The sequence below is a fragment of the Ahaetulla prasina genome, chromosome 5 (genome assembly GCF_028640845.1).
Source record: "Ahaetulla prasina isolate Xishuangbanna chromosome 5, ASM2864084v1, whole genome shotgun sequence".
In the NCBI taxonomy this organism is placed as follows: domain Eukaryota; kingdom Metazoa; phylum Chordata; class Lepidosauria; order Squamata; family Colubridae; genus Ahaetulla; species Ahaetulla prasina.
Genome location: NC_080543.1, coordinates 62240549 through 62267782, shown reverse-complemented (window position 1 = coordinate 62267782; position 27234 = coordinate 62240549). Strand labels below are relative to the sequence as shown.

At 40.4% G+C, this 27234-nt stretch overlaps 1 protein-coding gene across 1 annotated transcript; it reads right to left on the bottom strand.

Annotated features, from left to right (window-relative positions):
• Nucleotides 1–16927: 16927 nt before the first annotated feature.
• LOC131200155 (uncharacterized) lies at nt 16928–25978 on the bottom strand. Its single transcript, XM_058186602.1, has 2 exons — nt 22075–25978; nt 16928–20845 (listed from the first exon to the last, which is right to left on the bottom strand). Exon 1 carries the CDS (start codon nt 23742–23744, stop codon nt 22842–22844), a length of 903 nt encoding a protein of 300 aa, XP_058042585.1. The 5' UTR covers nt 23745–25978; the 3' UTR covers nt 16928–20845; nt 22075–22841.
• Between the last annotated feature and the right edge of the window lie 1256 nt (nt 25979–27234).

Genomic DNA, 27234 nt, shown 5'->3' with positions numbered 1-27234 from the left:
GTAGATGAGACCCTTGTTTATTTGGTTTTGAACTGGAAAATTGGCAAGTCTTTTCTATGATAATGAAAGCAAAAAATATATTCACACAAGAGTCATACTGTTATTTCTTGTAGTTATTCTTCTCCATTTTCCTAAAATTCACTTTTAGCAATATAAATAAATAGTCCAGTCAATATCCAGAATTTTTCATCACTCTTCTTTCACCAGTTCTCTGTCTTTCATTAAAATCAATCATAAAGTCACATTTTTAGATTCTCTCCTCTGACATATGTATGCATGAATAAAACTAAGCTTAAATTATTTATGTGAAGTAAAAAGATTTTCCTAAGAAGATAATCACAAAAATATTAATCTCATTCAATCTTTTGTCTTCAAATAGACAAATCGTTTATTCCACACTTGTCTTGTTCTCACCCATCACTGATGATACCTAAAACAAAAAACGTTTTCTTCCAATTTTATTCATTCATTCAGAAAATTGCACAATTTTTCTATACTTTTATCCCATTTCTATTCTTCACTCATTCAATCTTTTCCATTCGTTGGAACATAACATGTAACTAACATGTGAAATATTTGCAGATCCCTCGCATCCTGGACATAAACTGTTTCAACTCCTACCCTCAAAACGACGCTATAGAGCACTGCACACCAGAACAACTAGACACAAGAACAGTTTTTTCCCGAAGGCCATCACTCTGCTAAACAAATAATTCCCTCAACACTGTCAGACTATTTACTGAATCTGCACTACTATTAATCGTTTCATAGTTCCCATCGCCAATCTCTTTCCACTTATGACTGTATGACTATAACTTGTTGCTGGCAATCCTTATGATTTATATTGATATATTGATCATCAATTGTGTTGTAAATGTTGTACCTTGATGAACGTATCTTTTCTTTTATGTACACTGAGAGCATATGCACCAAGACAAATTCCTTGTGTGTCCAATCACACTTGGCCAATAAAAAATTCTATTCTATTCTATTCTATTCTAACTGTCCTGCTTTCACACACATCCTCACCAATCTAACCCAACAACCTTCAGTTCCATCTAGTGGTTAAGGCACAAAGCTAGAAGCCAGGAGCCTAATCTAGTCCAACCTTAGGCATGAAAGCTGCCTGGATGACTGGGCCATTCTCTCCCAGCCCAACTCACCTCATAGGGTTATTGTTATGGGGAAAAATAGGAGGAGAAAGAAGATTATGTGTGTATACTGTCTTGAATTATTTATAAAAATAAATAAACAAACATATTGAATTCACTAACCAGTTTTATTCCGTAAGATCAGAACACACTGGTCTACAATTTTTGGGAAATTATCGACCTCTGAGATAAAATGTGTTAATTTTACATATTTTGATTAGATGAATTAGAAAACAGATGATAAAGGTGCTGGTTGGCTAAAGTTTTCAAAATATTTCTCAATAAAGATTTACACACAGGAGAGTATATTTGCCTACAAGGGAGGGAGATGTCTAATGATCATGATGCCTGGTAACTTCTTGACAAAGTACAAGAACAATGAAAATGGTACCACATGGAAGTATATAAATTTATCTTCACTTTGGGAAGAGCAAGACAGGTGACTATGAAAAACATGTAGAAAATTTGCTTAGTGTTAAGTTCGGGAAGTAACGAGGCTGGAGACCAGGGTAGTGACAACAGCTCTTTAATATATGGTGAACCCAGCTACCTGGCTGGGGAAAAACAACCCTTTATATACTGTTTAACCGGCGGCTTCAACCAATCAGCAACGTGCTTGTTTCCCGCCTAAATATTTAAAGATACATAACACTCCTCCCCTCCCAGAAAACACTTTACCACTATTTACATATTATTTACATGTTATTTTTCGACGTAGTCACGCAAATAACCTGGGCGTCTCCTAATTCTTTCGGACCTGCGCGGTTCAGTCTTGGGTGGTGTTTTGAGCTGGTCGGAGGGGCTTTTTTCTCCTCCCAGCTCTTTCTCTAGGCCATCGGGCCATGGATTACTGGCAGTCTCTTTTTCTTGGCCCTCCGGCCTTGGATTACTTTTGGAGTTTTCCCTGCTGTTTCCATCGGAAACCTGATGGCGTCGCTGGACCTCCGGGACCTCAGCTAAGTCTTGCGCCTCCCCCGGGTTATGGTCAGCTGTGGGGTCAAATAAGGAGTGGTCATAATCTGTCTCATTTAGCTCGGGTTGTTCAGTTATTCGTTTCCTTATCTGATCTATGTGGCGCCTCCATACTCGGTTGTCTTGTAACTCGACCAAGTATGACTTTGGACCGGTTGCTTTTATGACTTGCCCTGCGAGCCAACTTGGGCCGTCCCCATAGTTGCGGGCCCACACTCGGTCGCCTATGCCCATTTCCCTTGTTTTTTCTAGTTCCCCCTTGTAACCCTCTGGTGTGTAATGGGGATTCAAACGGTCAAGTGGGCACCGGAGTTTCCGTCCCATCAATAATTTGGCTGGGCTTCTGCCTGTAGCAGTGCTTGGGTTCTGTGCTGAACGGCCAGAAAGAAATCTATCTTTGTTTGCCAGTCACCTGGCTTGAGCCTGGACAATGCCTCCTTAGCGCTCCGGACGGAACGCTCTGCAAGGCCATTCGACGCAGGGTGGAAAGGCGCAGAGAGGGCATGTCGGATGCCCTCCTCTGCCAAGTATTCTTCAAACTGGGCTGCCGTGAATTGAGGCCCATTGTCGGACACCAGCGTGTCAGGCAACCCGTGGGTTGCGAATAGGTGGCGCAGGGCTGCGATTACTGCCTCGGCCGTAGTGGATTTCATGAGTATGATCTCCAACCATTTAGAGAATGCGTCGACAACCACTAGGAAGGTTTGGCCATGGAAAGGGCCAGCAAAATCAATGTGGATTCTTGACCAGGGCCCTTGGGGTCTTTGCCATTCCTGACTGGGGCCGTTGGGGGTAGAGGTCTGGACTCTTGGCAAGCCTGGCATTTCCCTACCCTCTCAGCAATCTCTGAGTCCATGAGTGGCCACCACACATAGCTTCTTGCTAGCCCCTTCATCCTTACGATCCCTGGGTGACCCTCGTGGAGGAGGTCCAATACCTTTCCCCTTAATTTATCCGGGATTACCACACGATCACCCCATAACAGGCACCCCCCTTGAGCCGAGAGCTCATCACGTTTTTTTACAAATTCCTTAAACCGTTCGCCCGGCGCAGGGCCACCCTCTTGTACCCAACCGGTACAGTCCTTAACATAATGTCGGTATGATGCCGAGCCACTTCCTTAGATGTGACTGGGCCAGAGTCCAAAGAGTCAATAAGCAGGATGGGCGTCCCCGGAGTGGGGTCTTCGATCGCCCCTGGTAGTGGGCATCTGCTTAACGCGTCCGCATGCCCCACTTCTTTTCCTGGTCGATGCTGCAGCTTGTAAGAATAAGCGGCTAAGAAAATAGTCCATCGAGTCAAACGTGGCGAAAGTGCCACAGGCGTTGGGCGGTCGCCAGCCAGTATTCCTAACAGCGGTCTGTGGTCAGTCACAATTTCAAAGTCTCGCCCAAAAACATATTCGTGAAATTTTTTCACCCCGACACAATTGCTAGCGCTTCCTTATCTAACTGGCTATAGTTCCTCTCTGGGGAGGACATCGTTCTGGAGTAGAAGGCTATAGGGGCTTCTGTGCCGTTTGGCAGTCTGTGGCTGAGTACAGCCCCCACCCCGTAAGGGGAGGCATCGCAAACCAACACTAGTGGCAATGAGCTATGGTACTGGATGAGCAGGCTGTCGCTCGAGAGCAGGTTTTTTACTGCTTCGAAAGCCCTACTTTCTGACTTCCCCCAAGACCAAGCAGTATTTTTCCCTAGAAGCTTATGCAGCGGTTCAGCAACGGTCGCTTTGTTTTTTAAAAAAACCGCGTAAAAATTCACTAGCCCCAGGAATGCCTGTAGCTCTGTTTTGTTTTTGGGCGCTGGAGCCTTTCTGATTGCCTTGACCTTGCTCTCAGTGGGGTGAATTCCTTTCTTGTCTATTCGGTAGCCCAAGAATTCGACGGATTCTACCCCTATCTGGCATTTATTCACTTTAACTTTTAGTCCGGCTGACCGGAAAATGCCCAGAACTTTTCTCAACCGCTCCCCCAGTTCCTCTACGTTTTCGGCTGATATCAATACATCATCGAAGTAGGGAACTACCCCTGGGAGCCCTTGCAGAAGTCGTTCCATCAGATTTTGGAACAGCCCTGGTGCCACACTCACCCCAAATTGTAATCGGGTACACTTGAAGGCCCCCCTGTGAGTTACAATCGTTTGGGCTTCGGCTGTGTTGGCGTCTACGGGCAGTTGTTGGTAGGCTTGAGCCAAGTCTAACTTTGCAAAGACTTGCCCTTGCCCCAAAGAGTGCAACAAGTGTTGCACCACGGGAACTGGGTAAGCGCTTTTCTGTAAGGCTTTGTTTAGCGTCGCCTTGTAGTCAGCGCAGATTCTAATGGACCCATCTGGTTTTACTGGGGTGACGATTGGCGTCTCCCACTTTGCGTGGTCGACTGGCACCAAAATCCCCTGATTTATGAGCTTATCTAGCTCCTTGTCAATTTTAGGTTTAAGGGCAAAAGGGACTCTCCTTGCCTTTAACCTAATGGGAGCTACCTGGGGGTCTAAGTTGAAGGAAATAGGGGTCCCCTTGTATTTGCGCAGGCAGTCCTTGAAGACATCTTCGAACTCGTTCATGAGCATGTCTTTCAGGTTACAGTCACTTCTGTAGATGCCAGTCACTCCCATGCCCAGGACACGAAACCAGTCTAGTCCCAACAAACTAGGCAGGGTCCCTTCGACGATCGTGATGGGCAGGGTCTTCTTGTGTGGTCCGTACTCGACTCGGACAGAGGTGGTCCCTCGAACAGGGATTCGATTCCCTTGGTAGTCGTGGACTCGTAGCCGTTGTGTTTGCAGGTGGCGCTTCGCAACTGATGGCAGTGACTTCGCCAAAGTGTCCCAGGACATGATGGTGATCGCTGACCCGGTGTCCACTTCGAGTCGGCACCGTACTCCTTCTATTTTGGGTTTGGTGAAGATTTTCTTCTCCACTCGGGTTGAGGCACGGCCTATGACCACAGTCGTTTGGTTCGCATCCGCGCCTTTTTTGTTTGAGCCAATCGCGGGTCGCCTTGCCAATCCCGCGCTCTGATTGGCCGATTTAATTTTCGGCGGGAAGGTTGGGGAGCTCGACAGACTTGAGCTAGGTGCCCTTTCTTCTTGCACCGCCGACATGTTGCGTCTTTAAACTTGCAGCGTTGGCGCTGGTGTTGACCTCCGCAACTTCCGCATTCGTCCCGGTCCTCTTTGCCACGTTTCTCGGTTCGGCAGACCCCTTCCTCATCCTCACCGTCGGATTCGGTCTGGATCTCTTCTTGGTGCACCGGGGTTGACTTTGTGCTCGCCTTTGGTGTGAGAGGCTTTTGCAGTGTCTCCGCCGCTTGGGTGGACATTTCATGCGCTCGGGCTTCGTCCAGGGCGTTTGCCAGCGTCAGATTGCTTTTCAATAGCAGCCGCCTCCGCAAACGCATGTCTCGGACACCCTTGATGAGTTGCTCCAGCAGCACCTCGTCCAGGTCTCGGTACCCACAGTCTTTGGAGGCTTTCCGCAGGGCGGCCATGTAGTCGCCTATGGATTCGCCCTCTAGCTGTCGGCGCTCTCCAAATTCAAAACGCCGCACGTATTTGGACGGCGTTGGCGCGAAATGGTTTTTAAGCAGGGTTTGCAGAGTTTGCCACGATACCGATTGTATCGGCGTTGGCTCTGCCAGGGCTTCCGCGATGTCGATGACCTCGGGACCGCAGTGGCTCAAGAAGTATGCCCTTTTGCGGTTGTCTGGAACTCCTTGCAGTTCGTTGGCTTCTAGAAAGCTTTCGAAACGGGTCATATACGTTCCCCATTTCTCTTTAGCCGGGTCAAACGGTGCGGGCGGAGTGTAACTGGCCATCTCCGCTTTTCTGCCCTGTGTTTGCTGGGTTCGGTTCTTTCGTGCTTCAGCTCGGTTCTGGTGCTCCTTAGCCTCGAGATCCCATCCTCGTCGCCAGTGTTAAGTTCGGGAAGTAACGAGGCTGGAGACCAGGGTAGTGACAACAGCTCTTTAATATATGGTGAACCCAGCTACCTGGCTGGGGAAAAACAACCCTTTATATACTGTTTAACCGGCGGCTTCAACCAATCAGCAACGTGCTTGTTTCCCGCCTAAATATTTAAAGATACATAACACTTAGGTCCTATAAAGCACTTGGCACAAACATGTCACTGAAAATTCACTTCTTACACTCACATTTAGACAACTTCCATTTGAACTGTGGGGCAGGGAGTGATGGGCATTGAGAAAGATTCCACCAAGATATTGTAGGTTTGGAGAAAAGATACCAAGGGAAATGAAGTCCTTCCATGATTGCCAATTACTGCTGGAATCTCCCCAGGGATGATCCTACTGCAGGTTTTGTTTGTTTTTTTTTGCATTTATATCCCGTCCTTCTCCGAAGACTCAGGGCGGCTTACACTATGTTAGCAATAGTCTTCATCCTATTTGTATATTTAAATACAAAGTCAACTTATTGCCCCCAACAATCTGGGTCCTCATTTTACCTACCTTATAAAGGATGGAAGGCTGAGTCAACCTTGGGCCTGGTGGGACTAGAACCTGCAGTAATTGGAGGCAGCTGTGTTAATAACAGACTGTCTTACCAGTCTGAACCACAGAGGCCCTTTTTCAAAAGAGCAGTTTAAACATCAAATAAAGATGGATCCTTGTTGTTTAATCTGATGTTAGAGATTGTCAGTTTTTCATACAAAAAGCATGAAAATATTACATGAAAAAATAATAAATGAATGAAAAGTTATGTTATTATTGGTAGCAATAAAAAGATAAATTTATAATGATTGGTATAATGATTTATAAAGATAAATTTATAATGATTGGTATGGCACCATTCTCATTGCAATATCACATTTTGCAGAAAAGTTATGGAGCATAATCACACATCCCTCTCATAATTTTGAATTATTTTGATGCAATTTTGACCTGAAGCTGTATCTTGGAAACTGGAACCAATTAATCCTCAGGACTTAATTTTCCTTTATTAGAAACCCAATTCTGGTAAAATTAAGCTACTTTCATTTCCGAGGCTTCCTCCTTGTAGACCAGTGTCATTTTCGCTCATATCTATTATAAAACTTTTGTCCTTCTTTTACTTTCACAGTGTATTTATTTTCCTTATCTTCCTAAATGTGTTGGTATAATGCATGTCTCTTCTCACTGGCACAATGTGGTCAACAGTATAATGGTTGGCATAGTAGATTCTATAAGAAGGATCCTGGTTTACATAGAATACTATGAGTACGCTTGAAATAAAACTGAGTGTTTGCTGTGCTTCTGGCATATTGGCCAAAATTGACAACACACTGGTTGGTTCTGTATCTAGTAATAGTTCTTATTACTAACAGGAAATGCTGCAGGTGGCATGGGTAAGGTCGGGGGTGTAAAACTCAAGGCACGTGGGCCACATCTGGCCTGTGGAATGCTGGAAACAGCGAAGGACCAGCCCGCGGTGCCTCTGCCAGCGAAAATGGGCTCCCAATCTCAGTTTTTGGTTGAGACAGTCTCCTGCAATCCTCTCCCAAAATGGAGGTTTGGGAGCTCGGGGGGCAGCGTGCAGCTCCGTTTTTTCTGGCAGAGGGTTGCAGGATGCCATCCCAGCCAAAAACAGAGATTAGGAGCCTATTTTCTCTGGCAAAGCACTCGAGTCACCACAGGTGCCCCCAAAATGAATGATGTCAAGCTAGCTATGCCCCCACCGAGGTCAAACTCTAAAGTCAAACACACCCTGATGCGGCCCTCGAAGAAATCGAATTTGACACCCCTGCCTTAGATAATATTTTGGGTGCCTTGAGAAAGAAGGTTCATTTTTAATTGACATTTTGATTTTTCCAGGGTCTGTAGTGCTGATTCTCTGAGAAATTAAGATACCTGGCATAGAGGCATATTTCTGGAGCACATCCAGAATATTATCTAATTTTTTGGTGTGCCACTGGATTATAATGAAAATGTGGAATGAACGCTGGAGCAGGTCAGAGAAGAGAGTGAATGAATGGTGAATGAAAAGTCAAGGAAATGAAGCAGGTGGTTTCCTTTCTATGGCATCTTTGGTAACCCTGGAAACCAAAGAGTAGAAATACAATCAGTAAACCTAAACATTGACCTAATCTATACTAATGTAGTATAGCAGGGGCTGTCAAACCGCGAACGCGGGCCAGATGTGTCACGCATTGGCCATGCCCACACATAGTTTAGCGAAGGGAAAAAAAGTTCCGATACATCATATGGCACCATGGTGATAACGTGAGTTTGACACCCTTGTAGTATAGTATTCAGAATTTGAATTCAGATGAATTTGTCTTTTCAGGTGAAATTCCCATGTAAATAGCTGTACTTTAGGTTTTTTTTTAAAGGAAGATATAAATAAATAGAAAGCAGATGCTAAAAGATCTGACAATTTTTTTGATAATTTATTTTAATAAAAGCAGGACATAGATTGAATAAATTTCTCATTTATTCTGTGCATAGTTGTTTATTATTGTATATATGAAAAGAATGAAATTTTGAATTTTAGATAATCCCTTAGGTAATCCCATTTTCTCAGAAGATTAGATAGAAAAAAGAGATCAGCTTTCTATTTTACACCCAACAAACAGCACCACTTCATATTAAAGGGAATTATTCAGGGTGGATTTGATTTAAATCATAATTTTTAAATTATGATTTAATTTATCATCTCTGTCCCACAGCAGCTCCTCCTCTGACCTGCTGTTGACTCACTGACAGTCCTAATATTGCAGAACATACAGCCTCATGCTACATAACTAAGCTCCTTTCATGCTAAATAAACTAAATTATTAATGTGTCTTAAATAGAAAACTAACTTTAGATAGATTTTTACTCCAAAAGCTTTTTATTAAAATAAATTGGATAAAAATTTTAAAAATCTGATTTTTTAATTTTTTTTAATCAATTTTTATCCACCCTGGAATTATTATTTTTATTTTTATTTGCATTTATATCCCGCCCTTCTCCGAAGACTCAGGGCGGCTTACAGTATGTTAGCAATAGTCTTCATCCTATTTGTATATTTAAATACAAAGTCAACTTATTGCCCCCAAAAATCTGGGTCCTCATTTTACCTACCTTATAAAGGATGGAAGGCTGAGTCAACCTTGGGCCTGGTGGGACTAGAACCTGCAGTAATTGCAGGCAGCTGTGTTAATAACAGACTGTCTTACCAGTCTGAGCCACAGAGGCCCCCACACACACAAAATTTGTGTTTGTGTGTGTGGTGGGAGAGATTAATCTTCCTTTCTGGCCAATTTCACTATTTGAAAGTGAAGAGCTAAGCATAAAATATTTATACAGATAGTCCTCGACTTACAACAGTTAATTTAGTGACTCTTCAAAGTTACGACGACACTGAAAAAAGTGAGTTTTGATCATTTTTCACACTTATGACCATTGCAGCATCCCCATGATTATATGATTAAAATTCGGATGGTTGGTAACTGGTTCATATTTATAACAGTTACAGTGTCCCAGAGTCATGTGATCATCTTTTGTGGCCTTCTGACAAGCAAAGTCAATGGGGAAGCCCTTAACAGCAATGTTAATAACGATTGTATTGATTCACTTAACATCTGTGGCAAGAAAGGTTGTAAAAGGAAGCAAAACTGACTTAACAAATGTTTCACTTAGCAACATAAATTTTGGGCTCTGTTGTGGTCGTAAGTCAAGGACAACTTGTAGGCAACGAAACTTTTGTTAGAAAGTTTCTGATAAAAGTTTAAAGATTCTGGCAGTTTAAAACAAGGAAAGTTGTGGTTGTTAGATACAAAGAAATCAGTGGGAAATTATGCTAGGTAAAGAAATATTGCTATGGTTACAAAACACTTTCCTGTGAAAGGGAGGCTCATTGAAATTTGCATAGTGATGAGTTTTGTATAGATTAAAGGCAGCACTACACAGGAAATGTTAAACTTTGCTGTCTGTACCATGAGTATACAGTTTGGAAGTGCTGTATATATACATATAAGCAGTTAGGAAATCTAAGCTATGTATTTGCCCAGCTTGTTCTCTACTTAGCTGTGTGTATAACATTGCTGCAGGTATTCTAATTTTAGTTTAGTTATGTGGTAAATTGCTCTCTCCATTCTTTTTTAAAAAGTCATATACTACTGAATTGTATTTCTAAAGATGACTTATGATTAGTAAAGACAACATTGGGTATCTATTTCTTTAGCTATCAAGGAAGATTCCAATTTCAGAGTAGCTGATTATCATATTAATTGATCACTGATTGATCAATTAATTATTAATTAATTAATTAATTAATGATCATCATATTAATTAATTAATTAATTAATTAATTAATTAATTAATGATCATCATATTAACCTGGAATCTTGTCTCTGTTGGTATCTGTGTTGGCTTCTAACATTGATTTTTGAAAATGAATTGGACAAGAAAACCCCAACACCTCTAAAACATTACGCAAAACAGTGTTTTAAAATCTATTAGCTAGATAGCAGTAAATAAAATTATAAAAGTAGCACAGCTTCTGATAATAGTACAAAGTACTACAAATGTACAAAATGCTGGGTACATTTTGAAAAGAAAAGAATTTGTTTATAGCTTTTGTGATCCAAATCAGCACTTGGCATGTTGAGCCACTATACACCAATATCCCCCCCTCCCAAACCTTCAGCCATCAGGAAATCATAATGAATGTCAACACATTGTGCCTTCCCAGTGCTACCACATTTGATGTGGTAACTTAGTATTCACCTGTAACCTCCATCTTAGACAATAACAAATGTCTGTGAATCAGTGGCACAGTTATGGGCTTCAACATATGCTAACATCTTTATTCACCACAGACCTAGAACCATATTTTCTTAACTCTTGCTCCATGAAACCTTTCCTTTACTTGCGATTCATTACTGACTCCCTTCCACCATCAACCTAAGTCTTAAGTTATCTACAGAACAAGCTTACTTCCTTGATGTCATGGTAAAATTACACAATTGGGAATAAGCACTGTATTACTTAAAAACTTACTGATTGTCATATAAACATACATACCAACTTTAACCCAGAATCTACTTGCAAATCGATTGTCTATAGCCAGGCTTTATGCAATAATCTCATTTGTTGTAACCCACTAGAGTCTAGACAAAGGTGTTCAACTGATGGAAGAAAACCAGCTATTCCTTTGTTCTCATTAAGGGGAAGCCTACTCTTCTAACTACCCAACCAGTAATATCAAATCAATACAATTCCCAAGAGGACCTATTGAAAAGCCAGACCACATCTAGAGCTCACATGTCAAACGACTCAAACACATCATTATAAGCTGCAACCCATTTCTACACTGCACTTTCTCAAACATTTGGTGGCAGGTCCATGTTAGCATACAGTCCTGAATCGTATTTTCAGAAGTAGCAAGAAATAACAGAAACATGCTAACATAAGAATCACACCCTGCCACAACTCAGATGTATACTTTATCCCCCAATTTATACTAACAGCACCATCACAGGCTCCAATAACTTTGAACATATGGCTACAGGCCATTTCACATGTTCATCCTTTAACGTGATATATGTCATCATCTACCAGCTATGCCCATCTGGATTCTACATAGGACAAACAAGCCAGATGTTCTGCAAAAGAATTAATGGACAAAAATATGACATCACAACTTAAAACAAAAACAAAGCAGCTGCAGGGTCTCAGCAGACTGAAATGGAGCCTCCCAGGATGTTCCTTTTCAGAGCTCAAAATAATGGTTTTGGAAAAAAGAGGATACACAGCAGCATGAGTGTGAGACAGCTCACACTGTGGGTTATCAGTAGGTTATCTGAATAAATATAATATCTAAATAGATGCAATCTACATAGACTTCTGCAAAGCTTTTGACTCAGTAGTACACGATAAACTTCTCCTAAAACTAATAACCTATGGCATCTCAGGACCCCTTCACAAATGGACATCTGCTTTTCTGTCTAACAGACAACAAGTGGTCAAAATTGGCAATGCTTTATCAAATCCTGTTCCTGTCAAGAGTGGCGTTCCTCAAGGCAGCGTTCTTGGACCAACACTCTTTATTCTATACATTAATGATCTTTGTGACCATATCTCAAGTAATTGTGTTCTCTTTGCTGATGATGTCAAACTATTTAACATCACAGACAATACTTCTATCATTCAAAACGACCTTGATCATCTAACCGGTTGGTCTAAAAATTGGCAACTCCAAATCTCAACCAGCAAATGCTCAGTCTTACATATAGGAAAAAAGAACCCAAAAACTAAGTACATACTAGATGGACATTACCTTACAGACGACTCCCATCCCGTTAAAGACCTTGGAGTTTTCATGTCAAATGATCTAAGTGCCAAAGCCCACTGCAACTACATAGCAAAAAAAGCTCTAAGAGTTGTAAACCTAATTTTGCGTAGCTTCTTTTCCAAAAACACCACACTACTAACCAGAGCATATAAAACATTTGCTAGACCAATTCTAGAATACAGCTCACCTGTTTGGAACCCTCACCACATCTCTGACATCAATACAATTGAACGTGTCCAGAAATATTTTACAAGAAGAGTTCTCCATTCCTCTGAAAACAACAAAATACCTTATCCCACCAGACTTGAAATCCTAGGCTTAGAAAACTTGGAACTCCGTCGCCTTCGACAAGACCTAAGCTTAACTCACAGAATCATCTATTGTAATGTCCTTCCTGTTAAAGACTACTTCAGCTTTAATTGCAATAATACTAGAGCAACTAATAGATTTAAACTTAATGTCAACCGCTTTAATCTAGATTGCAGAAAATATGACTTCTGTAACAGAATCATCAGTGCTTGGAATACTTTACCCGACTCTGTGGTCTCTTCCCATAATCCTAAAAGTTTTATCCAAAAACTTTCTACTATTGACCTCACCCCATTCCTAAGAGGACCATAAGGGGCGTGCATAAGCCCACAATTGTGCCTACCGTTCCTGTCCTATTGTTTTTCTTTTCTTCTTCCTATATATATGCTTATACCTCCTTATATTTACTCATATATGTTTATATACTATATAATCTTTTTGTATGATACCTACATATATTGTTGTGACAAAATAAATAAATGAAAATAAATGAAATGAAACCCAATGAGTTTTTATCGCAAAATGCCTATAATGTGTCATCCATGGACAGTTTATCTGCATAGCTTATCCTATTTCACCTCCCATCTTACTTTTCTTTAAATTCAGCGGCAATTAAGCCACTCTATGAATTTAAGTGAGCTGCAGCTCATGGAAGCTTCTACATTACAATATTTTTTTAATCTTTAAAAAATTAAAATTTAAAAATTTAAAAAAAATTTTTAATCTTTAAATATTAAAAGATTCTTTCAATTAAAGATATGTAATGAGCAGCAAGCAATTCTTCTCTTATTTGCTCTTTCTTTACAGCAGAAAGTCTTTATAAATATGTGAATGTTTTCTTTCCAGGTGAAATTCTTCATTAACAGGTACCTTGGCTGATCTATTAGTATCAGCTCATTTGAAAATGTTACAAAGCTACAGACATCTTAATTTTCTGGAAAAAACGTGCTTAACAAATACATATTGTGTTTTTGCTTGTCTGGGATGCTTTTTCCAGCCTGAAATAAAATCTTGTTGCCCTTCTTGTTTAGACTGCTTGTCCACTTTTAGGAATCAATGATAGAAGATGGCTATTGCCCTTTTGCCCATGTTTGTAAGGTCACTTAAATCATCTGATTGGCCACTACGTGGCACAGAGTGCTGGACTACAGGGATGATTGTTCTAATGCAGCAGGACTTTATGCTAATCCTTCTCAGTGACAAGTATGCTGATCTTAACCTTAGCACAGCTGAAGATTATGATGCTATGTTGTGATGCAATAATTACAGTAAAAGTACTGTAAAATACAACATTTGGGAAGGTACAGTATCTTGTCTAAATAAAAATGAATCTAATGAGCCATGGTGGCACAGTGGTTAGAGTGCAGCACTGCAGGCTACTTCTGCTGACTGCTGGCTGCCTTCAACTTGGCAGTTCAAATCTCACCAGGTTGACTCAGCCTTCCATCCTTCCGAGATGGGTAAAACGAGGACCCAAATTGTTGGGGGCAATAGGCTGTAAACCAGTGGTGGGATTCAAGTAATTTAACAACCGGTTCTCTGCCCTAATGATTTCTTACAACAACCAGTTTGCCAAATTGCTCAGCAAGTTAACAACCAGTTCTCCCGAAGTGGTGCGAACTGGCTGAATCCCACCACTGCTGTAAACCGCTTAGAGAGGGCTGTAAAGCACTGTAAAGTGGTATATAAGCCCTCCTTTCCCTCCTCTCTTAAAATGGTACATGAATACTGCAAGGGAGGCAACAAGAAAACCTACATGGTTTCCAAAAGTTTCAATATATTTGGAAGCAAATCATATTTGAATAAATGGAACTTCTGTCTATTAATCAGCAAAGCAATGGGGCACTATTATATTTATTTATTTATTTATTTATTCGATTTTTATACCGCCCTTCTCCCGAAGGACTCAGGGCGGTGTACAGGCAAGATAAAACAATACAATATACAGATTAAAATACCATTTAAAAAACTTATTTAAATTAGCCTAAAATTAAAAATTTCCATACTAAAAACCCCGTTTAAAAATTGATAAAAGATAAAATTCAATTTAAGACAGCCCCGCGCAAATAAAAAGATGCGTCTTCAGTTCGCGACGGAATGTCCGAAGGTCAGGTATTTGGCGTAAACTTTTATATGGTTCATAGTTTGGCTATTACAGATCTCAGCTTTTTAAAGGCAAACATAAAGTCAAACATTTGTGAATACATAGTATTTAATTAAGGAATAAAAATACTAAACTGAAATATATTCATATAATAAACAATACCTGGCAATCCTGAATTGTCTCTCAGATTGTTACAATAAACTAAATACTGATCAATTTGAAATATAATGCTCTTTCATAAATTACTTTTGAAAAAGTAATTTTAGAACAGGACAAGAACAGGAGGATTTAAAAGAATAGCTAGAAAAGAGCAAAGTAGAATGTGTAAAATACACACCCAGAATAGGATTAAGAATGTATAGAATTTGTCCAAGGCTACTCATTGAAAATAGTATGCATATCAGTCTCTGCTTTTGCAAATCATGAAAAATTTGGCCAGCTAGTATAGTTTAATGAATATACTAATAGTTGCCAAGATATTTCCTTACCAGATTCCTCAGTGTCTTCAGCAATGACAGAGTTTCTAATGAAACTCTTTTCAACCTTCAGTTGAAAAGCTCTTAAAAATTCAGGAATACTCCTGCTTTGAAAATAGCTCATGTTGAACTACATAGTAATTAGGCAGCAGCAAGTGACTACAGGAAATATTTTATGACACTTTGTATTATGTCATAAAGTACTTTATGATAATTTTATGTAATAAAATGTTTTATAAAATTTGCCAAATTTCAATTCTGTGGGAGTAATGGATCCCCGATTTTGGATGTATTCTGTAAGTAAGCTCATTTGAACTACCTTGATTCAAAATTTGTTGCCCCATGATGCATTGTTTTGATAAAACAGTGTTAAAGATTAAACAGATAAACAGTAGAGTTTTAGTAATATATAGATATATAGTCATTTCATATAATTAGTAGTATTGATGTGAATGCAAATATCTTTCTGCTTTCTGTTCCTGAACAATCCTAAAAGTGTATTTGGTTTAAGAACACTGGGACCTTTTTCAGGTTCTTGCAGAAAAATGAAAAAAATATGGGCTGATTTAACAAGTACCATTTTGAACTTAAATCCCTAAATTCAGATTACATTTAAAGTGACTTTACATGTGCTTTACTGTTCAGAGTACATGGAGTAAAAGTTGGGATGTGTAAGGCAAACAAATATGTTATCATCAGACATGTGAGTGTTTTTTCTGATATTTTATTTTTGAGTATTTTCTGATAAAGTTCTTATGTGTTGAGCTCATATAATGGAAATGGAACATTCCTACTTAGTTTATCAGATCTTTCTATAATAAATGTTGTAGAGTTTCCCACCCTGGGAAAACATGATTTAGAAGCTTATCTACCTACCTGTCTATCTAGCTAGAGAATGTGTAAATAATAGTGCAAATAATGTCATTAATAATGGTGGGCTGCTGCCAGTTGTAACAACCAGTTTGCCTGAAACCAAAAACATGAGCGCGAGTGCGGGGCATCGAAAAACCAGCAATTATATAGGACATGATAGCGCCAGGGCGGGTGGGGGGGAATATTGTTTGTAAATGGAGCTGAACGTCCGACTTCCACTTTCTATTATCTAATGGCTGTTTTCTTCTTACAAAGTTTCCTTTATGCAGCTGGCAGGGATGTGGAATGAATATCAGGTGGGTTCCTTGTTAGCAGCTTGATTTTTCTTTTCTGGGAGCCTTTTCTTATGAGTAATATTTTATTTGGGGAAATGAAGAGTGGGGAGTTAGATTTCTTCCCAGAGCAGGTTAGTGGGGTGGGGAGGGAATAGGGATTTTGAAGTAACCTTCCCCTGGAGTGGGGAGGGAATGGGGATTTTGCAGTATCCTTCCCATCACGCCCACCAAGCCACACCCACAGAACCAATAGTAAAAAATGTTGAAATTCATCACTGCGTAAGTCCATCTTAATATGGTATTCCTGGTAGGTCCTGGCTTAGGACCCGGGTACTTACGAGACCGCCTGCTGCTACCTTATGCCTCCCACCGACCCGTACGCTCTCACAGAGAGGGCCTTCTCAGGGTGCCGTCCGCCAAACAATGTCGGCTGGCGGCCCCCAGGAGTAGGGCCTTCTCTGTAGGAGCACCAACACTCTGGAACGAACTCCCCCCTGGCTTATGTCAAGTGTCTGATCTTCGGACCTTTCGTCGTGAGCTTAAAACATATTTATTCATTCAAGCAGGACTGGCATAAATAGTTGTTTTTAAATTGGGGTTTTAATAATATTTTAAATTTTTTAAATGTTTTAATTATCGGCCACATAGTAATAGTTCATTTTAAATTCTTTTAATTGTATATATTCTGTGTTTTATTTTGGCTGTACACCGCCCTGAGTCCTTCGGGAGAAGGGCGGTATAGAAATTTAATAAAATAAATAAATAAAAAATAAATAAATGTGATGTTTTGTATACATACAGAGAAAGAAGCACTCTTGTAATCTTTGACTTTTAGGCTTGCTGTCAAACATCAGCCATAATACTAATGACTGTTTTGAACAATATGCAAGTTGTATTACACAAATGGCTATTTTATATGTGAAATTATAGACTGAAATATTTCTGCACCTATATTGGTTCACGCTGTCAGGAAGTTTCTCCTTAGTTTTAGGTTGCTTCTCTCTTTGTTCAGTTTCCATCCATTGTTTCTTGTTTTGCCTTCGGGTGCTTTGGAAATACATTGCCCCCCCCCTTCTTTCTGGCAGCCCCTTAAAAGCCTGTTGCCTATCACACTCTTGGGCAAAGCATGTGAGCCATTTCCTCCTTTCAGTGGTCCATGAAAGTGCATCTTTAATATGTAGATAATAAAGTTGAAAAAGGATGAACAACATTTTTACAGAACTATAGATATATTGAGGCTGGGTATGACAAGGAATGGCTGGGAGGGGAGGGGCTAGGCGAGGCACTCCTTGATGTGAGTGACATTGAGTTGGCCATGCCTACCAGTTACATGACCATCAAACCACACCCACTGTCATATGACCATCAAGCTACACCCACAAAATAAGCCACGCCCACAGAACCAATAGTAAAGAATTTTAGAACCCACCCCTTTACATTATATATAATTGAAATTGAAAACCCAATATTGCACTATACTGTAGAATTCAATATGGTTATTGCCCTGGAATAGAAGCTGTTTTTCAGCCTATTTGTCCTTGTTTTTATTATCCTGTACCATCTGCCAGATGGTAATAGTTCCAAAAAAGTGTTCCCAGGATGAGATGGATCTTTAAGAATATTTTGAACTTTCTTAAGGCAGCGGGAGCTATAAAACTCTTCCAAAGAGGGGAGAGGGCAACCAATGATCCTCTGGGCAATGGTGTTGACCCTCTGGAGTGCTGTCCTATCTGCCACTGTGCAATTGGCAAACCATACACAGATGAAGTAAGTTAAAATACTCTCTATGGTGCGGCAGTAGAAGGCCATGAGCAGTTTTTCATTCAGATGTTGTTTCTTGAGAAGTCTCCAGTAGTATAAGCTCTGCTGGGCCCTTTTGACCAGTGCTGCAATGTGAATGCCCCAGGTCAGGTCCTCTTTTATGATAACACCCAGAAACTTAAAACTGCCCACTTGCTCCACTCAGTCTCCATTGATAAGCAAGGACTGGATGTCTGATCTATTCCTTCTATAGACCACTATAAGCTCCTTGGTCTTATTTGTGTTAAGGACCAAGTTATTGTCTCCAAACCATGAAAGCAACCATTCCACCTCATCTCAATAGGCAGACTCATCCCCCACAGAGATCAATACCACCACTGTTGTATCATCTGCAGATTTAGTAATAATATTACTAGCATGAGTGGAAATGCAGTCATGCACATAAAGAGTATAGAGTAAGGAACTCAACATGCAGCCCTGTGGTGTACCAGGGTTAAAAATAAGGGCTGAAGAGAGATGATTACCTAATCTGACCCTCTGAGAGTGGCCAGACAGGAAATGCATATATTAAAGTATATTCTTTCATTATTTAATTTCTCAGTGTTTCAATATGTTATTACAATGCCAATCACATTATTATTAATACATAATAATACCATCATTCAATCTTTAGTTTTCCCATTTTATTGTTACTTTTATTCCATTATATAAAGGTATGTGTATACAAATATTTTCCCCTTCTCTTATTTCTACATAACTTATAATCATGGCACCATTCTAAAAAAGAAGGGAAAGAAGGAGAAAAAGAAAAGCAAATCAAAACATCAAAGAAAAAAGAGAAACCCTTTCCTTTCTAACAATCATCACTTGCCCACTTCAGTACTTTAATTGCTATGCTTTTTTTGACTTGCCTCCCATATTCCTTTCTTGGATCTATCGGTATTCATCTGGCTAGCATCCTGTCAGTGTGTGAGAGAGTTGAAGACTGTTTGGAAACTGAAACAATATTTGCTGTGTGAGCAACAAGGAAGGGGACAGCAAAGAGCCTGGGCGTAGCTTAGCTCTGCAGCTCTGAGTCTGCGCTGAGCTCTAAACTAGTCTGCTGCTCAAAACTGAAACTCCTCTCCTCTGCTTGTGTTTTGCTTATACCATGTTGTATATTTACTTCATGTATTACATTATATATAAAGAGAAGTTACTGAATCCTGCTGAATCAGTTACTTGTGTGTGCTTTCTGGATGTGATTGCTGTTGTAAACTCTGAGTCTTTGCAACAAATAGCAAACAGCCAGCTCAACTTCAGCATATTATTGCAGCCTGATTCAGCATGAGCAGCTGATTGGCAGATGGCTTGACCTCCCAAAATACCCCCAATCAGATGTTCCAGGCTGCAGGGATTGCTACAGACCATCGGTGCCTTCGTGCCTCACATTTTTTACTACATTCGGTGTACAAGATGCACCCAAATTTTTACCCTCTTAGGAGGAAAAAAGTGCACCTTAGACTCTGAAAAATACGGTATTGCCCAAACCCCTATCTCCCGTTCAAGGGTATTTTCCTGTATTTCCAATTCTCTTTTCAACTCTCTTAAAATATTTTCGCCCTGGTTTAATTCATCAATCACTGTTATTTTTATTATTAACTCTTCCTTGTCTTCTGTTGTTTGCTGGTTCTTAGGTTCTACCTTTTCCTCCATTTTTTCTGTTGGCTCCTCCCTTTTCTGAATGTCTAGATCTTTACTCATCATCCCTTGTACAGTATTTTCCATTTTTCCATAATCTCCTTAAATCCTGTCTCCATGATGTGCTTTGTGCTTTGGAAAATTGATGCCATCTCCTTCAAAGTTCCACTCATTTCTTCCTTTTGAAACACCTTGTTTTGGTGGTTTTTTTTTTTAAAAAATCCCACTTTTGTCTAGTATTCCAAGAACCATTTATTCAGACCTAAAATTGCCCTTCAAGAAGTACACTGATCACAGTTCTTTGTATCCCATAGGAAATCAATCAGTTCTGTTTAGATAGTTCCAGGAGTTATCAAAAGTCTCTTTACGTCCGCCTTACAGGGTCAATCTTCTAGCATAGCATTCAGGGATCACTTTAATTAAATAACTTCAATGTTCTCATATTTGAATCTCCAGTAGTTGTGGGGTAATTAAATATTACCCAGTAGATATTATCACAATTCTTCATCTAAGTATTCCCAGACTTGTATATTTTCTTTTTGTCAGTAGGTGGCACTCTCAACTTAAATTTCAATGTTGCCAATAGTCGGTCTTCATTTTAGTTATTTTGATCGTAGTTTCAATTATAATTCAATTATAGAAGCAGGATAAGTTTTTTAAGTAAAAATTTCTAGCATTTTAAAATGCCTTCCAATTACCATGTCTTCCCAGTTTAAGAGTCCAATCTTCTATATTTTTAGAAATTTATTGTTTCCGCTCTTTAGGACTTTTCCTTCCAGTCTCGTATTTTTCTCAGAATGCTTAATTGCCACTTTAACAAGTAATTCTGAGCAAATAGTTCTAAATTGTTCTTTGGGGTTAAGTTTTAAGTAAAAAGGAATCCTCTCCCCTTCATTCCAGCACCAGTCTTAGTTGTTCCTTGGTTGTCCCAGCTTCACGACAGCCATCTTTTGGCTGCCTCTTCTCCTTGCCGTGGCTGAGAGAGAAAATGAACCTTGGGTCAGACAGGAGAGTTACAACTCTCCTCAACCTCCTAGGTCACCCCTTTTTGCTTCACCGCCCCTGCAGGGCAGCTTTGGCTCCCTTTGGAGCCCACAAGCAGGGAGAATTTGGCACTGGAGTGTGGAGACCCACACCTTGTGTCTGATCTTGCTGCGACATCAACCGGAAACCTGCCTGATTTTCTTAAAGTGCCACCATTTATACATCTTATATTTCAAGCAGCAATTTCCATATGCCACTATCATAACCAGACAGTCCCATAAATTCTGTTCTTTGCCACTCATCATGCCTTTGATTAATCAGAGCTTTCACGAAGTCCTTTTTTATAAGAGGCAAAAGTGTAGATTAATGAGCCTTAATCTTACCCAGGGGTGTCAAACTGGATTTCATTGTGGGCCGCATCAGGGTGTGTTTGACTTCAGAGGGCCGGGGGTCATGGCCACAAGAGTGTGTGACACGGGATTCATTTTGGAGGGACACCTGTGGTGGCCAAGTACTAAGGCAGGAGTTCCCTGAGACCCTCCCTCACTCTCATTATACAGGTAATCCTCAAGTTACGAATTTAATAGAGCTTGCCCATTACATTTGTAACCCAAGGGTTCATTTGATTGAATCACATTAAATGAACGTGATCACTCCCTGCTTTTATTTTATTTATTTACTTATTTTGTCACACAGTATACATAAACATAAGCATGAAATAACTATACAATATATAAGCATATATATAAGCATAAGTATGTAATAACTATATTAATTGGATATAATGAAAGGAAACAATAAGACAGGAACGGTAGGCACGCTTGTGCTCTTATGCAAGCCCCTTACAGTCCTCTTAGGAATGGGGTGAGGTCAATAGTAGACAGTTCTTGGTTGAAGCTTTGGGGATTTTGGGAAGAGACCACAGAGGCAGGTAGTGTGTTCTAAGTATTAACAACTCTGTTATAAATTCTCCAATGCATTTGTTAATCGAATGCTCAGGTCATTAAATGTGCATGAGATATCTCTGAGTGAGGAAGAACATGTGGGGCCTAATGCTGGAGCAGGCCATCCAAGGCCTCCCCCAATCCACTGAGTTACGTCATGCTCCCCTGGGGTTCCCACAATTGTTTCACCCTTATCCAGCTCCACCGGGTCTACGTAGACTGGGCCTGCTTTGCTGGGGTCCGGTACTCCCCACCCCATTTTCCATGGATTACTTACTTTTTGAAGATCTCCAGAGCTCCAGAAGAGGCTGACCCACTGGCAGAGAAGCCGAAGTGTTTTATTCAGATGATGGCACAGCTGTAAGAACGTGAAATCTAAGGAAAACATTTTCACCAGCTTTTGAGTAAAAAAACTTCAGCTTGGGATCATGTAGCCAGCAGGCCTCTGGTAATAGAAATGGCCTGGGCAGAGCCACAGCAGCCTTAGGACAGCTTCAGGGATTGAGGCAGCAGCAGCAGCTAATCAACAAAGAGCTTCCTTCCTTTGTCTCATCGGGCTGAACTGCAAGCCCCTTGTTGATTGGCTGCCACACCCCAATCCCTGAAGCTGTTCATTCGAAAAAGCCAGTCAGCAACAAGCAGGAGGCTGCTAGACGCCGGCCAGACTGGGACAAAACTAAGCCTGCAGGTGCGCATGGCATCTTTTATTCAGATGGGGAAAGCTATTTTTCTTACATCTCACATTCTTACAGCTTCATGGGCTTCTGAATGAAAGACTTTGGCTTCTCTGCCAAGTGGTCCAGCCTGTTCTGGAGCTCTTCAAAAAGTAAGTACAGTAAAGCCATAGGAAATTTATTTTATTTATTTATTTTATTCAATTTTTATACCGCCCTTCTCCCGAAGGACTCAGGGCAGTGTACAGCCAAGTAAAAAATCACAGTATCAATATTAAAAGAAATTAAAACAAACATATTATAAGGTGGCCAAATTTAAAACGAATTAAAATATTAAAATATAAATAACCCCAATAAAATTTATAAAATTTTAGGCCAGTCCCACTTGAATAAATAAGTGCGTTTTCAGCTCACGGCGAAAGGTCCGAAGATCAGGCACTTGACGTAAACCAGGGGGAAGCTCGTTCCAGAGCGTGGGAGCTCCCACAGAAAAGGCCCTGCCCCTGGGGGCCGCCAGCCGACATTGTTTGGCGGATGGCACCCTGAGAAGGCCCTCTCTGTGAGAGCGTACGGGTCGGTGGGAGGCAAACGGTAACAGCAGGCGGTCCTGTAAGTACCCGGGTCCTAAGCCATGGAGCGCTTTAAAGGTGGTAACCAAAATCTTAAAGCGCACCCGGAAGACCACAGGAAGCCAGTGCAGACTGCGCAGGAGTGGTGTTACATGGGAGCAACGAGTTGCTCCCACTATTACCCGCGCAGCTGCATTCTGGACTAACTGCAGCCTCCGGGTGCACTTCAAGGGCAGCCCCATGCAGAGAGCATTGCAATAATCCAGGCGGGAAGTTACGAGGGCATGAGTGACCGTGCATAAGGCATCCCGGTCAAGGAAGTGGCGCAACTGGCGCACCGAGCGTACTTGGTGGAAGGCCCTCTTGGAGACGGCCACCAAATGATCGTCAAACGACAGCCGCCCATCTAAGAGGACACCCAAGTTGCACACCCTCTCCGTTGGGGCCAATAACTCGCTCCCCACAGCCAGCTGCGGCTGCAGCTGACTGAACCGGGGTGCTGGCATCCACAGCCAGTCCGTCTTGGAGGGATTGAGCTTGAGTCTGTTTCTCCCCATCCAGACCCGTACGGCTTCCAGACACCGGGACAGCACTTCGACAGCTTCATTGGGGTGGTCCAGGGTGGAAAAGTACAGCTGCGTATCGTCAGCGTACAGATGATAACTCACCCCAAAACCACTGATGACCTCGCCCAGCGGCTTCATGTAGATGTTGAACAGGAGGGGCAATAGAATCGACCCCTGAGGTACCCCACAAGTGGGGCGCCTCGCGGTCGACCTCTGCCCCCCTGTCAACACCGTCTGTGACCAGTCAGAGAGATAGGAGGAAACCACCGATAAACGGTGCCTCCCACTCCCAATCTCTCCAACTGGGGGGGATGGGGATGGGATGGGGAGGAGTAAATGGAATCCGGGATGCTAGCAAAGCAGGCATAGTCTGTGGAAAGAGCCAAACTAAGCTTCAGAGGGCCAGATCCAGTCCATGGAGGCTCTATTTCAGCCTGTAACAGGCCGGGGGAGGCCCGAATGGAGGCCGAAACAAAGCCTCAGAGGGCCAGATCCGGCCCACTGAGGCTCCATTTCAGCCTGTAACAGGTCGAGGGAGGCCTCTGAGGGACCCCACACCCCTATTTGGCTGGCAGAGTGCTGCAGAAGGCTGTCCAGCCTAAAAACGAGTCACAGGGGGGCTACACACAGCCTCCCTGTGCCCAGTTTTTCTAGCAGAAGCACTGCGGGCTGGTCATTTGTTATTTCCAGGCCAGCTCCATAGGCCAGATCTAAGCACCCTGTAGGCTGGATCCAGCCCATGGGCCTTGAGTTTTACACCCCTTCTCTAAGGTTTAAAAAAAGAAAAAGAAGGGAAGTTTTGCTATTTTTACTAGGCACTAGTTGAAGGGGGGGAGAAGAATGTGGATGTGTGGGCAAGACCTATGCAAATAGCAACTCAATAAGAAAACTCCCCAAGGTGCTGATAGCTCTAATACAGCTGAAAGGAACTGGGAAATGGCCACTCTATTCAAGATTTTAGGAATTCAAGTTCACTCTGAGTCAGGAATACAAATAGCAATAGCACTTAGACATATAGATTGCTTCATAGTGCTTTATGGCACTCTCCAAACAGTTTACAGTCAGCATATTGTCTCCTTAATATGGGTCCACATTTTACTAACCTCAGAAGGATGGAAGGCTGAGTCAACCTTGAGCTGCTCAGGATCGAACTGCTGGCAGTCGGCAGAGTTAGCCTGCAATATTGCATTATAGCCACTGCACCACCATGCCTCTTACATAACCCACCTCTTTCTTTCATGCACTAAAAACACCTATTGGTAAATATATCTTTGCTACAACTTGCAACAACTTCCACATGCACCTGTTCCTAAAAATTATTTAAAACTCTTCAGTTTTCATTCTTTTCAAGCTGTTTTTCACAATAGCAGAAACATACTTTTTTCCCCACACCAAATTGGATGATGTCATTCTGTTGAAAAATGACTTATTAGAAAAAACATCACTTTTATGCTCCTATTCTAACTGAATACATAATATTTTGCTGCTACTAAAATAAGTTATTCATAATTTTTGCTATCATTGTCATACAAAAAGCAAGCTCTTGTATACAAAGCTCTTGTATAATTTAATATCCATTTCAGGGCCCATTTTTCTTTTCTCATTCCATTAACATTATTTAACTAATTATTTCCCATTATGGTACACTTAAATTTTTATATATAAGAACTACAGGTTTTGCATTCTCAGAATGCAGAGAAGAGGTAGATTTGTATCTGCTGCTCCAAAGTCTAATTCCAATATGCTTTATCTTACTTCATGGGTAAAAACATTTCAAACTGAAATGTAGGAAATGTCAATTGAAGAGTTGAGGTATGTTTTTTCCCATTGCTTTACAGTATTTAAAGTAATTATTTTTTCTTTTCACATATTCATTAACTGTTTACTGAAAAAAGGATGTACTTTTTAATAGGAAAAAAATCATTGATGTAAACTTCATTCAAGTTTTAATGGGTTGTAATAATGTATATCTGTAGGTCACATGTAAACAATAACTTGTTTCTACAGATCTAAAGATACTCAGAGCAGATTTCTGCAAAAGTCAATTTCCTGGAAAGTTCTTTATAATCAAGTTACAGCAATTTCCACTGTAGCTGCCATGGTACAATACTGCACACATACAATTTCCTGCTAATTTCTTGTTAATACTAAACTTTCTTGAGGGATGAGGGATACTATTATATAATGGCAATTAGTTAAACATAGCTAAACTATAAAACTGAAACAGAGGACATACTTACATTTCTGTTAGATATGAAATTACTGCCTATTCACTTTTTCTAGACATTTCTTTTTCACAGTGCACTGTTTTGCAGATTTCAGATAGCAATGAAAAGATATGTGCGAGCCATTCCTCCTCCACTCTTGCTCATTTTTTCTGTGCTAGTGTTTAGCATGGAAAAATAATTGGAAAATCCATTGAGAATCCTAAATTCAGAGTTGGAAGAAATCTTGTGGAATGTTTAATCCAGTTCTCTGTTCAGTTAGAAGCATTACCCACAACAAATTGTTATCTGATTTCTGCTCAAAAATCTCCACTGAGGAATAACCTATCCTTTTAACTAATTTGCTATTATAATCAAGAATTTAATATGCTCCCCCTGATAAATCCTTTAGGATTTATCAGGGGGAGACAAATGAGATATAATATGAGACAAATTGTAAATTTATTAGAATATTTGGAAAGAAACAACCAAGTTTCAGCAGTGCTCTTTTTTCTGGATGCTGAGAAGGCCTTTGATAGATTGAATTGGCAATTTCTATTTAAGCTAATAGAAAAAATGCAATTTGGAGACTATTTTATACAAGCAATTTAAGCAATATATCAGAAGCAAACAGCACAAATAATAGTTAATAGTAGTGTAACAGAACCTTTTAGAATTGAGAAAGGGATGAGACAAGGAAGTCCCTTGTCTCCATTGTTGTTTATTTTAACTTTAGAAATTTTATTGAATAAAATATGTGGTTAGAATCAAATAAAGGGAATTAAAATTAAACATCAAGATTATAGATTAAGAGTGTTTGCAGATGACTTGCTTGTTACTTTATCTCAACCTACAAATTCAGCTATATATTTAAAGGAGATAATTGATCAGTATGGTAAAATATCTGGATTTAAAATAAACCAACAAAAGACAAAGATGATAACTAAAAATATGAATATACAACAAAAAGAAGAATTAGAAAGGGTAACTGGATATGAAATAGTAAAGAAGGTTAAATATTTAGGAGTATATATTACAGCTTCTAATGTGAAATTATATAAAAATAGTTATGAGGTATTATGGCAGAAAGTACGGAAGGAAATGGAGAATTGGAAGAAGTTACAATTATCTTTGTTGGGAAGAATAGCAGCAATAAAAATGAATGTTTTGCCGAGGTTTTTATTTTTGTTCCAAATGATACCAGTACTTAAAAAGTATGTAAACTTACAGGAATGGCAAAAAGGGATTAGTAATTTTGTTTCGATGGGTAAAAAACTGAGAATAAAATTAAAAATAATGCAAGATATACGTGAAAGAGGGGGTTTAAAAATGCCTAATTTGAAATTGTATTATGAAGTGGTTGTTCTCTCATTAGTTAGTGACTGGTTTAATTTAACAGAGCAAAGAATTCTGAATATAGAAAG